This window comes from Phragmites australis, chromosome 1 (assembly GCF_958298935.1).
Source record: "Phragmites australis chromosome 1, lpPhrAust1.1, whole genome shotgun sequence".
Taxonomy (NCBI): domain Eukaryota; kingdom Viridiplantae; phylum Streptophyta; class Magnoliopsida; order Poales; family Poaceae; genus Phragmites; species Phragmites australis.
This window is the reverse complement of record NC_084921.1, coordinates 5,088,523-5,102,895: the sequence shown is the minus strand read 5'-3', so window position 1 is coordinate 5,102,895 and position 14,373 is coordinate 5,088,523. Positions and strand designations below refer to the sequence as shown.

Sequence of the window (14,373 nt, the reverse complement as noted above, 5' to 3'; positions counted from 1 at the left end):
ACTCCACATGATTTTGATAGTTGTTATCTCCCTCTAGCAGATCAACATAATCAATTTGTTGAATATAAGTAGGTTGGTGATCCAACCAATCTCCATTTAGGCCTCTGATTATGTTATAAAATATCGTTGCTGCAGCAGCAGCTCTATGGGTGGGCGCTGTGCCAGAAATGGGGCGCCAAGAGCTGAGCAGGATATGGGCCGGCCTCTCGGTCGAATGCTATTTGGGCCGATTGAATTTAGTACGAGTCCATAAAGATAAATACAGTACCCGAGAAGAGTTTAAACTTAGTGAAAGAATGTTACGAGCTTTCAAGTTTGAACAGTTGCTAACGTTTTTTTCATTTTGTTGTACAAGATTTCATTTCACGATAATATGTTGTTTGAAATGGGAGGCAGTGGTTTGGAAACAAAATACTTTTAGACAAGTGACGTTTACCCAAATTCGATTCGAAACCCAAACAAAGTTGCAGTTGCTTTGAACTTGTCCGTCCACTCCAGCCCTAGCTAGCTAGCCTAGCCAACCGGCCGCCCCCAGTCACTCAGATCCAAGGCAGCACAAGGCAGATCGAATCCAATCGAGCCGAGCCCCGGCGGACCGACCACCGCTGTCCTCTCCCTCCCTCCCGCCCGCGCCCCCTCCTCCTCCGCTTCGCTTCGCTGCTTCGCTGCTTCCCGCTTCAAATCTTTTCTTCCCATGGCTTCCAACGCCCTGGCGCCCCAGACGCAGGCGCAGCCCAAGCCGACGAGGGTCTCGCTTTCCTACGAGGAGATCTCCAAGCTCTTCTCTCTCCCCATCGCCGAGGCTGCCTCCATCCTCGGTACGGTAACCACGCCCCTACCCCTCTCTCTACCTCTCGCTCTATTCTAGACTTCTAGTGTCGTGGGAGCAGTGATTTCTTACTGCCCAGTGGGTGGAAGCTCAAGGTGGGGGGCTGCTCATCTGCAGGAGTCTGCACCAGTGTCTTGAAGAGGATATGCCGCACCCACGGAATTGTCAGATGGCCCTATCGAAAGGTAAACAATAATTCGCTTCTTCACTGCCACATCAGTTTTATTTCATACCCTGCTTGCTTGTATTTGTGACTAATTGTGCTGTATGTTACCTAACGATAAACCCTGTGGTAAAAAGAGGCACGCTAAAAGGTCATTTCCCTGTGACTGAGAGCATCAATCTTTGCTCTAGTACTGGGACTATCTGTATCGATAAATTCTGGGAACGAATTCGCTGGGTTCATCTTTATTTCCTGCAATAACAAGAAAATTATCGAGCAAAACACCTAAATAGGATTTGGTTGCTGCACATTTAAGTATGGCTTGTTGTTCTACGGCTCTATGATTGTCGCATTTAGTTGGCTCACGCTATTACGAAAAAACTAGTTTTTTTTTTCATATTCGGAATGCCTAAGCGTCTACCACTAAACAGAAAAATACTTTGCTGGAATGAACACACGATATGTACCATAGTTTTGGCTCAATACAGCTCTACCATGCTCGTAAACAGATAGAAATACCAATTTGCCATTTCAAACTCCAAGTTTAAATATACTTTTCCAAATATTACAGTAATTTAGTCCCTGCAGTCTAAAAGCTGTTATGCTTCCCATGTTCCTTTTTTATGGGTGACATGTTGCTGTTCGGTATTGTAAAACCAGGTTCCATGAATACGGTGCTTTTTCATAGTAATACTAACAGAAGCGCCTACTTAATTCTGTGGTCTTGTCCAACACTGACTCTATTACTCTTTTCTTTTCTTTTCTTTTTTTGAAAAAAAAAACTTGATATTCTTGCTTCAAGCACAGCAGGGTGAAAAAAAACGAAACGATTCCAGCAAGGCATCTCAATCAATATCTTTCCCATATCTATACTACTAATGTAACAAATGAGTTTTGAATTTAGATTAACCAACTTTTTCCATCCAAACATAGGGACGAACCGATCGCTGACTTGCCTTAACAGATTAATGTTGGAATCACCAGGATTCACTTTGTGCAGCCCTTTATCAAACCCCCAATCCTGGTGATTCGATTGCTGGATTCACGTCGTGCAACCCTGCGCGTAAGAAAGGCCAGTCCATCTGCAGCTTGACGGGGTGAAAATGAGAGCTATCTGGATTCTAGAACTCTATTCCTTTCCATTCAAATCCAAGAATTGCCCCCACATGGTCCAATATCATCTCACGAATTGCCCCCACTTGGTCCACATCTCATACCGCATCCCACCTTGAGCATTTGTCATGTCTGCATGTACGCGGTACACTTGCTTCTCCCTCCCTCCCTCCCTCCATGATCGAACGGTACATGTGTGGTGTGTGTATGCATGCCTCTGTTGGCTTATTGGGCCAGTGCGTCCTTAGTGCTTACTATCTTGACAACCATAAAAGCTTATAATTACACTACCGTATGATAAATAAGCACACAGCATTTTTTTTGCAAATGTAAAATCTAAGTGTTATTTGAATGGTTTAACTTCATGACCTTTTAAAGCTGAATTTGGCATTGGATTATATGTGAAATCATATATGCCCTTACATGCTTGAAAGGCATCTCAAGGTACTAGCAACGTAAAGCTATCAACTGTATAGAATTTTTTCCTACAAATCGTGCACCAGAGAGTACATGCAGCATGCCAAAATTATAGCGAGTGTTAAGTCATGATGGATGCAGATTCAATCTGTACGTATTTGATTCAAGTAGTTCCATGTTGGACAACTTGTTGCTCATGATATTTTTGTCATAATGTTATCATGTGCAGTGCAGGCACACAATTACTACAAGTAACAACACTAAATGATTTCCATATCTTATTAGTAATTTAAGCAAATTGAAAAAGTTTGACTAAGAAATTTGAACTGCCCTTATTTATCAGGATAGAGGCATCAGTTGCTAAATACTATGGAATAGCATCGATTAATAGCACGGGAGCAGTAATCCACTGTCATAACACAGGTCATACTCTCATAGATACTGGTTCTTCCTGATCAATACACCTTCAAATCATGTGGTTCCACCATGGTTGGTTGTCTGTCATGTGGATTTTAGGGTCAGCTCAAGACCTCCCTTTTCTATATAAAGGGAGTCATCCAACTCCTGTGGCTTCCGTATGAGCCTACTTGAAAACAACTTCCTGAGAGAGATCTAGGGAGCTAGGAGATGCTCTAGAGTGAGACTCTGAATCTCATTTAAGTAAATGAAGCCATCTATTCCTCTTCCCAAACCAATCTTCCTATTCGTCAACGCCACCATGCGTGGCCCTCTTTTCGTTGGTGAGCGATTTGATCTCTCTTTTCATGAAACATATGTGGCATTCATGTAGGTGCCCATCACCATTCTCCATTTAAAAGATTGGTTACCTTATAGAGTGTGGCTTTTGTATCTAGGGGCTCTAGCGTCTCCGTCAGCAAATTCAGCATGTTGCAATGTTTCAAAAATTCGTCAAAAAATCATGTAGTACACACAAAGTTTAAGTAAACCTACAAAAATTCAATTTCAAATGCATCCTATATGTCAAGAGACAAAATAGACAAGCAGTTAGTTCGGTATTGTTTATCATGTGCTAATAGTACCCCTTGTGTTTTTTTAATATTGATATCAAAGATGAATTTGAAGTTGAATTTTTGCAGATTTACTTAACTTTGTGTACCACACACATGATTTTTTGTGGATTTGTTTAAACATTGCTAAAGGGAACACTAAGATCCCTTGGTCACCAACCAATTTCCATACCTTATATGTGTAGTGCATAGAATAACCCTGCCACATCCCACCATCATTTGGATGGCTTTGGTACTCACTACTGCATGTCTATACAACTCCTATTATTGATCCCCAAGATGTTATGTGCGAGATCAAGTACCACAGGCAAAAAGGAAAGGGTGCACAAGGAAGGCAAGAAGCGGCGGTAGCAAATTGAGGAGATATTTGGTCTAGATATATTTAGAAATAAAGCGGAGTTGGAAGTTCAGATCAGTTAGAGATAAATTAGGAAAGTTAGATTAGGAAAGATATTCGGTTTAAGAAAGAATAAAGGAGTTGTAGTCGGATTAGAGATTGAGATAGAGTCTGAATAGGTTAAGTTAGATGAAATTGTTTAGGGCTGGGCTCTATATATAAAGAGTACCCTTTGGAATTGAGGAATGAGAATTAATCTAAGTCTCCTCAAATATTCTAAGTCAGCTTCATCTATAGTCTAAATCTCTCACCCCTTGCAGCTGACACTGCCTGGCTATTGTCCCGACTGATGTTTATCCCGGTTATGATCTCGGATCATAACAACTTGGTATCAAAGCCCATGGCTTATGGTGCTGAGAACGATCGATTCCAAGCATTTCTTGCCGAACAGGAAGCGGTGCTGCGCAAGAAATTCCCGGATGACTTCACCACCATCAACAACCTAGGCGACATCGGCATGTCCATAGTCATCAGAACTCCGGAACGATCGAAGAGTCGAGGAACGGGGTCGAGGGACGCGGGATGACACCTGACAAATTTGCGGTGTGACGGGGGTATGCCTCTTCGGGACGCTATTTTGGAACGTGGAACGTGACCCCAGATACTCCGGGTCGATAGCCTATTTTCTCTCTCTCCCTCCCCCCATCGTATCCTCTCTCCGCCTCACCCCCACATGAGCCAACCTTATCCCTACCTGGATATAGACTTATGGAATGGTCGAGGCCGTGTTTCCTGAGGAGCTTTGGTCTAAAGATAGTAAAAGTTAGTCAGGGGAATGACGGGCAACCAGATGGAATGAACTGACTCAAACCGAAATGTTGAAATGCTCTTTGATCACAAAAAAGGTATTTGAATGCAGTAACACAGTACCCACAGAAATATCAACATAATGTGAATCAAGAGTAACAAATAAAAGATAGCATTATAGAGTGCAACTGCAAAGCTAATAACAGATCAAATATAGTAGTATACAGTTCTTCATCAATCAAGTATAGCAAAATAGCATACAAAAGCCACATGATATATCAGCCAACATGCAACATAGGAGCAACCCCTGTTTCCAAGTCAGTAGTACCTCCCATGTGACGGCGCAACTGCAGGTGCGACTCCGTGTGACGGCACGCCGGCGGGGGTGGCGACGGAGCGGACCACTTCAGCGTGGGAGTGTTGGCGAGGGTGGCGCTGGACGACGAAAGCGGCGGCTGGAGGCCCCCGTCCTCAACTCCGTTGGATCCACACCGCCACCGTGCTAGATCTGCGCGCCGCGACCTTCCACGCCAGAGGTTGGATCCGCATCACTATGCCATGGATGCGGCTCCGTGTGACAGCGCGCCGACGAGGTGACGTCCCGACGGCGACCCGAACCCGCGATCCGGGTCATTCGATTTGGGGTCGTGGGTCACGCCATCGACCCCGACTCCTGTGACTATGGGCACGTCTCTCTCCGATGTCAAGAACTCCCTAGCAGACGTCACTCGCGCGTTGATGGAGATCATGGACCAGTTGACGAGACTCATGAAGGGCGTGGAACCCAAGAACGACGTGCCATCTTCCGCGTCCCAAACTCCACTAGCGGCCATGCCCCTCCTAGCCAACGCTAGTATCCTGCAACGCCAAGGCGTGTTGCTTCCCAAGACACCACTCGTTGACTTGGTGCCGTCACCCTTGGGTGACTTTCCAAATACCGACCAACTGAAGCAGCCACACAGGTGTCGTTCCGCGATTCTTCAAACTGGACTTTCTACACTATGACGGGAAGGATGACCCGCTCCCTTGGCTCACCAGGTGCGAGCAATTCTTCCGCGGCAAGAAGACAAACGAGAAATACAAAGGGTGGCTGGTGTCATACCACATGGATGGCAATGCGCATAACTGGTACTTCTATGTGGAACACAGGCAGGGCGAACCGTCATGGGACAAGTTCAAGGTCCCATGGCCACGGTAAACTGCACGTGGCATGTGGCAGGTGCTAGTGCGCTAGGTTGGCATGGCCGATAGCGGCGCTACATGGGAGGATGTTCCTTCCTCCAAGCTGTGCTATTCGACGTTTCAACTCGAGGACGAGCTATCTTCGAAGGAAGAGAGAGATGTTATGTTCGGGATCAAGTACCGTAGGCAAGAAGGAAACGGCGCACAAGGAAGGCAAGAAGTGGCGGCGGGAGAATGAGGAGATATTTGGTTTAGATATATTTAGAAAGAAATAAAGTAGAGTTGGAAGTTCAGATCACTTAGACATAAGTTAGGAAAGTCAGATTAGGAAAGATATTCGGTTTAGGAAAGAATAAAGGAGTTGTAATCGGATTAGAGATTGAGATAGAGTCTAAATAGGTTAAGTTAGATGTAATTGTTTAGGGCTGGGCTCTATATATAAAGAGCAGTCGGCACCCCTTTGGAATTAAGCAATGAGAATTAATCTAAGTCTCCTCTAATATTCTAAGTCTCCCTCATCTATAGTATTAACCTCTCATCCCTATCAACTGCCGCCGCCCGGCTATCCTCATGGCAAATGTTTATCATAACACATGATCAGTCTGCTATCTGTATTGTTTGTATTTTATTTTCACCTGCTTTTCAATGAAAGGCAAGAAGGCAAATCCAACTCAGATTTGGTTCATTTAGATATTATGCATATTGGTTTCACCAAAAATTGGTAAGAAGTTGTAATCACACTGGATGCACCTTCTGCTAGAAAATATATAGCAATATGTGTAGATACAATACCTATGTTCCCATCTGCTTTATAAATTCCATTTTGCATCTTTAGTTTTTTCAGTGGGGTTTTGCTGAAATAACATGGCTCAATTATCTTCCAAAATATGTTAATCTGATATGAGAGTAACTCAAACTTCCATGTACGTTTAGATGCAGTTGCTTTAAAAAAATTAAGCATTACTAAAATGTCACAACGTGTTGCTCTATGCAACTTTAAATATTATTACTGGTATGTCTCCTTACCCTAGATTTACTCGTATCTTTTTCTTTGGTATCTGATAATCTAAATATTTAATTGAATCATCATACTTGCAGCTTGTTTCTGGGAAAGCTGGTGATGACACGAAAAATTCTGAAAGAGAGAAAGCTAAGGAACTTCTTGAGCTGTCAAAAATTGCAAAACAAAAGGCTTTCAGCTCATCTGGTGCACTAACAACGTGAGTAGTGCTTTTCCCTTGATATTGTGCCGCTGCTTATATTTTAGTTGTCTATGCATCTCAAGTGTTTCTTCTCTCTTGGAAAAAGAAATTAACTGTTTAATGTGTGCCCGTTCTCTCCTCTTTAAATGCCTTCTGTGTTCTATGCAAAGCTTAAGAAGGATTATGCAACTGACTTACTGGATGTTTAACTATCAAAAATGGCCACTTGCTAGTATCATTTTCTGTAAGAACTGATGCAATACACTGAAGTATTGTTGAAACAGTTTGCCTGAAGTGCAAAGTTGTTTCAGATTCACATAGGTAATTCAGTGTCATGTTTGACTCATCAACATAAGTTCAGTTACTTCAAAAGAAGTACAGTAGCCTAGGTATTAGCTTTCTGCATGGGCTTATAATGCTATCTTATCTTGTATCTAGGAGGTTAATTAATAGCTATGGCACATCCTCCTTTTCACTATGGTGCTTTATAGCACCACCTATATATCCTAGTACCTCAGTGAGTAGAAGTTACTATGAACGCTGAACCAGTGATAATCTTAAAATATACAAACACATGCCTCCAGTATTGATTTATGCATCATTTTGCTTGAGAATAGGTTTTGAAGTGTACATGACCCGTTATAGTTTCGGGTCATGACAGAAAAACCTGGAGCCTTAATGAGCCCTCTGGCTCCCACCCTCTTCAGTGCTCCCTCTTGTAGTTGCATGTCGGTGCCCACGCAGGACCCAACGACCACCTTCTCAACCAAAGCCGCCTAGGCCTGGTCGACCACCACCTTCTCCCCCTGGGTTCTAAGCTGGGACATCCCTCTCTCTGTTTGCTAGGCAGTTCCCTCCCAAGTGGCCCCTCGTCTAGTCGCCCCAAGGAGCTTCACTAGCACAATGAGAGTTCATCCTCTCTAGTCTCCCGCACGTCGTAGTAGCGTGCCCCGTCTCTAGTGTCGTATCGAGATGCCTTGAAGGGCAAAGCTCCCTTTGGTGACTAGTTTTTCACCGCCGAGAAGGGGGGGGGGGGGGGGTATCACGACGGACATCGGAGGCTGCAACCTCTGCAGGTGGCCGGTCAGCATTCTTCAATCCAGGATGGTCGTCCCACCGTTGGCTTTGAGGTATACCGTGTCTCGGGTTGGGATGCAGATGGGTGGCAAGAGGTTCAGTGTCGCACCTGGCCTCAATCGCCGCGCTAACGCAGAGTGGTGCCAGAGGAGCTCCAAGGCAAGTGCTTCAACTGCCTCGCACAAGGCCATGTGCATGCGATCGACTTGCTGCCTGCGCTGCCAGGCGTCGGGTCACCGGACGTATCAGTGTAAGTGTCCCCGCATCACCCCCTTCTCGTACATGGCTCATCGGAGAAGCTAGCCTCCATCAATCTCTTCTCCAGAAGCGCTAGTTGGTGAAGCATGGTGCCACTAGGCCTAAGGTGTGCCCAACGTTTCACACCCACGGTGCGTGCCAAACGTCATGAGGGGCCGTTAGGGTCCGCAACCGCCAGTTTCTCTGGTGCGTGTCACCCTGACATTGACGCTTGCGGCATGCTACTGTCCACGGAGTCGCTGTTGATCCCGGAAGACTCAGATCTCTTGGAGCTCTTGCTTCCAAGTCCAACGCGCGAGCTATGCTTTCTCAATCATTCACCAAGCATTGACTTGGTCAAGACCGAGCTCCATCGCACAATGTTCATGACCGTGGTTGGTCCCCTATTGTCCGTCTCACCTCAGGAGGCATTTGATGCGGCGGCGGCACAGTACAACCTCAACACTGGCACACTCCCCATCCACTAGAGCATGTTGGGCTAACTGACCATACCATTTCCGATCACATTCTGGCTGGTGATAGATGCGTCTGCACGACACGTTGGTCTCGACAGGTTGTCTTGACATGCATACGTCGTTGGTCTCAACAGGCATACGCCGTTGGTCATTCTTTGTTCTTTCGGGTGGTGTTCACCCTACAGGGAATTTTGGCCATGCTCGAGACCTCGTCATGATAGAGAAGCTATTGAGCTCGTGTTGCTGGATCGAGCAGATCCACCCTGACATAGCAAACCACTCTTGACCTGTCGATGTTTTGGCTTTTGGCTTGGACGGTGCACCCGAAGCTGATTCCCACAAATAAGGAACTGCTCATTGAGGAACCATTTGAATTGGATCTTGGTAGGACGGGTCGCGTTGTTTCAATGGTGAGGTGGACTCTCCAGTACTTTGTTATCATCCGTATTGGCAGCCTTGAAGACTTCCAATCAGTCCCAGATTCTTCCTCGGAGGATGACCCTGGGCAAGTCAATGGCGGTGGTGGTCGTTCAGGTCATCTAGATGGGTCACACTCTAGGTGCCACCAGCAAAGACTGTCGACGCAGTGATGGTAGTGTTGGTACCTCTTAGGGTCTGGTTGGGAGGTCACCTCACTGGGGCCCGCGTCAAGCCTGGTATGTGGCCACATAGCCTGGTGCCACAACGTCGCCCAGTCCTCCAACGAGTTGTGGTCGGGATCTGGACAACCAGGTTTATTGCCTGCCAATCTCCAAAGTTGTCCTGTCTGAAAAGGAAAAGGAGAAAGGAAGTTGTCGTAGTCCTACCATAGATTCCCCTGCAAAGGAGAAAGAATCCTTATGGGCTTCAGTGGACCAATTCAAAACTGGGATGCGTACCAACGAAGGGGCCAATGACGAAGCTTTCGTATTACATGACAGACGCACACCCATGGATGATGTCGAGTTGGTGGTAGTCCCTTGCAATCATTCTGGTATCCCGGGCTACCTCACCTCCTTTGACCCAATGATGGATGAAGCTTCCCATCTAGGGCTTACGATGTTGCTGGCGGTTGCAGTGGCTGTTGCCCCCACGTGCAAGAGTAAGGTAGAAGAAGCTGCCAAGCAGGCCGGGCCATGTGAGCATGTTGGGCCAGCCAATCATTCAGATGGGTTGTCAACCGTGTTCATGCCAAACCCTAGTCAATTCAAGCTCAAGACATGCAAGTTGCTGTACATGCGGTGTTTGCAAAAACTGACGGTGGCCCACCTCTCACTGGCACCATCCAAGCAAGCTTCCAATGTTGTGGGCTGAACCACCACACCAACTGTTGCGTTCCTGGACAACGTCACCAAGCCAACCAACAGGTTGCTGTCGCGTCCACAAATTCAAAAGTGTCGCCCCAAGTCTGTCAGGCTGGAAGGCGGCATTGATGCATCCCATAGGTCGGGCAGTTTTGGTGTGCGTACTAACCGCCATCCCCATTTATCCGTTAATTGCAATGGAGCTCCCCAAATGGGTCATCAAAGCTATTGACAAGAGACACGTGGCCTTCCTATGGAAGGGATGAGATCATGTTAATAGGGAACACTGCCTAATTGCATGGCCGTGGGTTTGCAGGCCGCTCGAGCCTTGTGGATTTGGAATACACAATCTGGAGATGTTGGGGTGGGCGTTGTGCATGCGCTGGCTCTGGTTGCATAAGACACAGCCCGACAAACCATGGGCGACATCTTCACCAAGTCGGCGTACTAGGCGTTCTTCATTGGCGGCGGCATATTCGAGCCCACGTCTCGCCCCTGTCCAAGTTTTTGTGTGGCTAGTGATCCATAACCACTGCTGGGTAGCCGATCGCTTGGCGAGACATGGGCTGCCGCAAAGCTGCCTGCTTTGCGATCAGGATTTAGGAGCATAGTCACCGGGAACGGGGTCAATGCCGCAATCCATGACCCTGGATCAATCGATCTGGATGGCGGGACCGGTTCGTCGTCGGGATGCCGCCGAGACGAAGCCGCCGTTGCCTCTTGTCGTCGCCCGTCGGGAGAGGATAGAGCGCCAAGCCGCCAGGACGAAGCCGTCGTTGCCAGGAGCATAGTCACCGGGAACGGGGTCAATGCCGCGATCCATGACCCTGGATCAATCGATCCGGATGGCGGGACCGGTTCGTCATCGGGACGCCCTGAGACGAAGCCGTCGTTGCCTCTTGCTGTCGCCCGTCGGGAGAGGATGGAGCGCCAAGCCGCCAGGACGAAGCCGTCGTTGCCTCTTGTCGTCACCCACCGGGAGAGGATGGCTTGCTCGCCATGGGATGCTCCACTGCTGGAGAGAAAGAGCTGCTACGAGAGAGGACTTGCATGGGAGAGACAATGAGAGAGGGCTGCTTTGTGTGGTGGAAACTGGAGAGGAGTAGATAGGGTTCTGTGTGGGCTTGTGGAGATGCTAATGGGACACTCAATGTACTTTATCATCAGTTCATTATCATCTCTCTACAGCATGGCCCACAAAAAAATATACATCCGGGCCATCGAGTGGGCTGTGGAAAGTATGTATATATCTTTTTGTTATTTTTCTGTTATATACATGTACTGGTTAGCATCTATATTTATAGCATATGTCTTTAATCTTTACAATGAGTCATCGACGCGGATGAATCAGGGTCGCTCGTTAGTTTGTCGTCCCGAAGAGGTATACCTCCTTCGTGCCATATTTTTGTTAGATGTCAACCCGTGTCCCGCGACCCGGTTCCTCGACCTGATCGACCCAAATTTCTTGTGACTATGTTCAGGAGGACAAAACAATCCAACACTTGCTTACTGGCTGTGTGTTCGCATGACAGGTGTGGTTCCCCTTGTTGTGCAGAATTGTCCTGCCGTATCTTATACTGCGACCTTATGACTCTGTTCTAAAGGTCTGGTGGCGATGGGCGGCAAGAAAGGTTGACAAGTAGCGGCGGAAAGGCTTCAATTCGCTGGTGATTCTAGGGTCATGGACTTAGAAGCACAGGGATGATTGTATCTTCAATGGCGCCACACCCAGCGTGCAGTCAGTCATTTGTGAGGTCATGAAGAAGGGCTGTCCGTAGTGCCTTGCTGGGACGAAGGGATTGCGTACGCTGCTGCCTTGATCTAGTTTCCCTTGTATTGGGTTGTTTTTTCTCAGTCGGTGGCGCACTTGTTCATCTTTGATCAGATTTGGCATGGGTGTGTTCTGTTGCTGTCTTTGTGTTTTTTTTTTCTGTTTGTTTTGCTTTTTCTTCGTTGTGTTTTGTACTCAGACTGTTCTTTCATCTTAATACAATGACACGTAGTTTTCCTGCATGTTTGAAAAAAAAAATTCAGGTAAACTAATTATCAGCATGGCTGTGTTTTTTTAATCTTCATTTTTCTCTTTGTTTGGTCTTTCACCACTTTGGTACATTTTTTGTTGTGAGCACTTGAGAGTTGAGATGCGACCGCGGTGCTTTCGAACATCAATCGGAACATAATTGTGCAATGCATATGGTGTGTGTTTTTGTACTGGTTAATCATTCAGCTTTCTATTGCGCATCTGCTTTCTTAGGGCTTTGACGTGTTGGTAGTGGTATGCTGTGGTGGTTACCAGGTAAACCCTGATCATGACCACTCACTTTAACCATCCCTCTCCAGGGCTCTCTGATCTCCAAAGCATGCTTCATGCAGTGTTAAACATGTTTTGTGAATTGCGAGTCCTTGAAAGATATGAAGTTATTAACCATATCCTCACTTTTTTCCCGAGTATTACAGCATAAAGTTGTATCTTATAGTTCTCTGCACCATGCATGGATCGCATGATGATATGCTTATCATTGTTATTTTGAAGAAACAAATTGCTGCATTTATCTGACACTTGAATTGGACATGTTGATAGGTCATCAAGCATTTCCCAAGGAGCAGCAAAACCTCAACAGAGCAGTTCTAAGGCAGTAGGAGGGCAGATTTCACCCTCAGGTAAACAAAATGCTTCACCAAGCTTGGCCCTGGCTAGCCAAACCAAAGGCATCCCAACCTGCATGGATGATTTCAAGTTCGGATTTCCATCTTCTGGCTTGTCTTGTGAAACTATGAAATGGTGGGGGGCTAGCAGCCACACAGACTCTGCGCCTGCAAAAGATGGAAGCCGTGAAGCCCATGAATCAATAATACATGACGCATCAAGAGGCATGACTGATGATGAGTTGGACTGGGGAGCAGATGAAGCCGAAGATGACATTGTAACAGCCGAACCATCAGCGCTGCTGTGCTCCCTGAGAAGGAAAGCAGTAGATGACGGACGCAAGCTATTGAATGGTGACACCCGCAGGGGCCAAGAATTCTGTCGACTGAACAAGAGGCAGAAGCTGGTGCTGGCCCAGGTATTCGGTGCTTCACTGCCGGAGCAGTGGAGGAGCAAGCTCATGTGATTTTGTTTTCTATTGTAACTCTATGTAGTAACTGATGTGGTTGCCCTCCCTCTTCCTGTGTATACAACCTATCTATCCTGAGCTGAGCTGACCCATTTCATTTCATTTCATTTGTGCGTGTTGGAATATCCTCTCCTGAAATGCCGCGCCCGCACTATTCCCAGTCCGGCAACAACCCCCTGATATTGCGCCTGCCTGATTGCCACAATCTCCTGGTATGGCGCCTGCTTGATTGCCTGATTGCCGCCCCATCCATTGACATATTAATCAACATTAGTTAGGCAGTTTGCAATCTACACAATTTGTTACCATGTATAGCTCCAGTTCATGCACTTGTGCACTTGTAACCACATAAACACCTCGGTGTGCAATCAAACAATTCATTGCGTGATTATCCAATCCAATTCTTCCACACTTTCATGGTATCAGCCAAAATGGCCTAATACTTAGCGGTTACCCCTCCTTCCTCCTGTTGCCACGAACCCTTGCTATGGTCGATGCCACCGTAGGTCTGACTTCTGCCCTCTCCACCATAAATGTTGGTGCCCATATATCCTTCTCTTTTGAACATTGTCCACCAAATTACACCAGACGGCGTGAACTGTTATTAGTTCTCATCGGCAAATTCAGTGCCAAGTATTGTGTCAACTGTTCTTCTCGACCTTCGAACGATGTGACCTGGAAGTCGATCGATTACATTGCCCTCTCCCTCTATGCAACCGTCTCAGATGAGATCCTCGCCATCGTCCTCACCCCTTGCGCCTACATGCGCGACGTTTGGAAGAGTTTAGAAAGGCTCTTCCGTGGCACCAAGACCTCCCAAGCTCTCTCACTCGAAGCATATTTCGCAATTCGGCCCAAGGCATTCAATCCATCCTCGCTTACTCCCAATGCCTCAAGTCCTACGATGACGCCCTTGCTGACATTGATTAAAAGGTTTTCGAGGACACCCTCGTCCTCACCCTTCTTCGTGGCCTCAACGAGCCAATCCGTAACATTGCCACCATCATCAAGACCAAAATGTTCTTTCCCACCTTCCTTGAGGCGTGATCCCTTCTCCTCGAGGAGGCATACATCAAGATCACTCTTCCCGATGCCACCATGGCCCT

General features: G+C 46.7%; 1 protein-coding gene across 1 annotated transcript; it reads left to right on the top strand.

Moving 5' to 3' along the window:
- Nucleotides 1-485: 485 nt before the first annotated feature.
- On the top strand, nt 486-13,392 carry LOC133884630 (uncharacterized). The gene is made up of 4 exons (XM_062324145.1): nt 486-818; nt 947-1,014; nt 6,975-7,096; nt 12,733-13,392. Exons 1-4 carry the CDS (start codon nt 695-697, stop codon nt 13,262-13,264), a joined length of 846 nt encoding a protein of 281 aa, XP_062180129.1. The 5' UTR covers nt 486-694; the 3' UTR covers nt 13,265-13,392.
- The last annotated feature ends 981 nt before the right edge of the window (nt 13,393-14,373 follow it).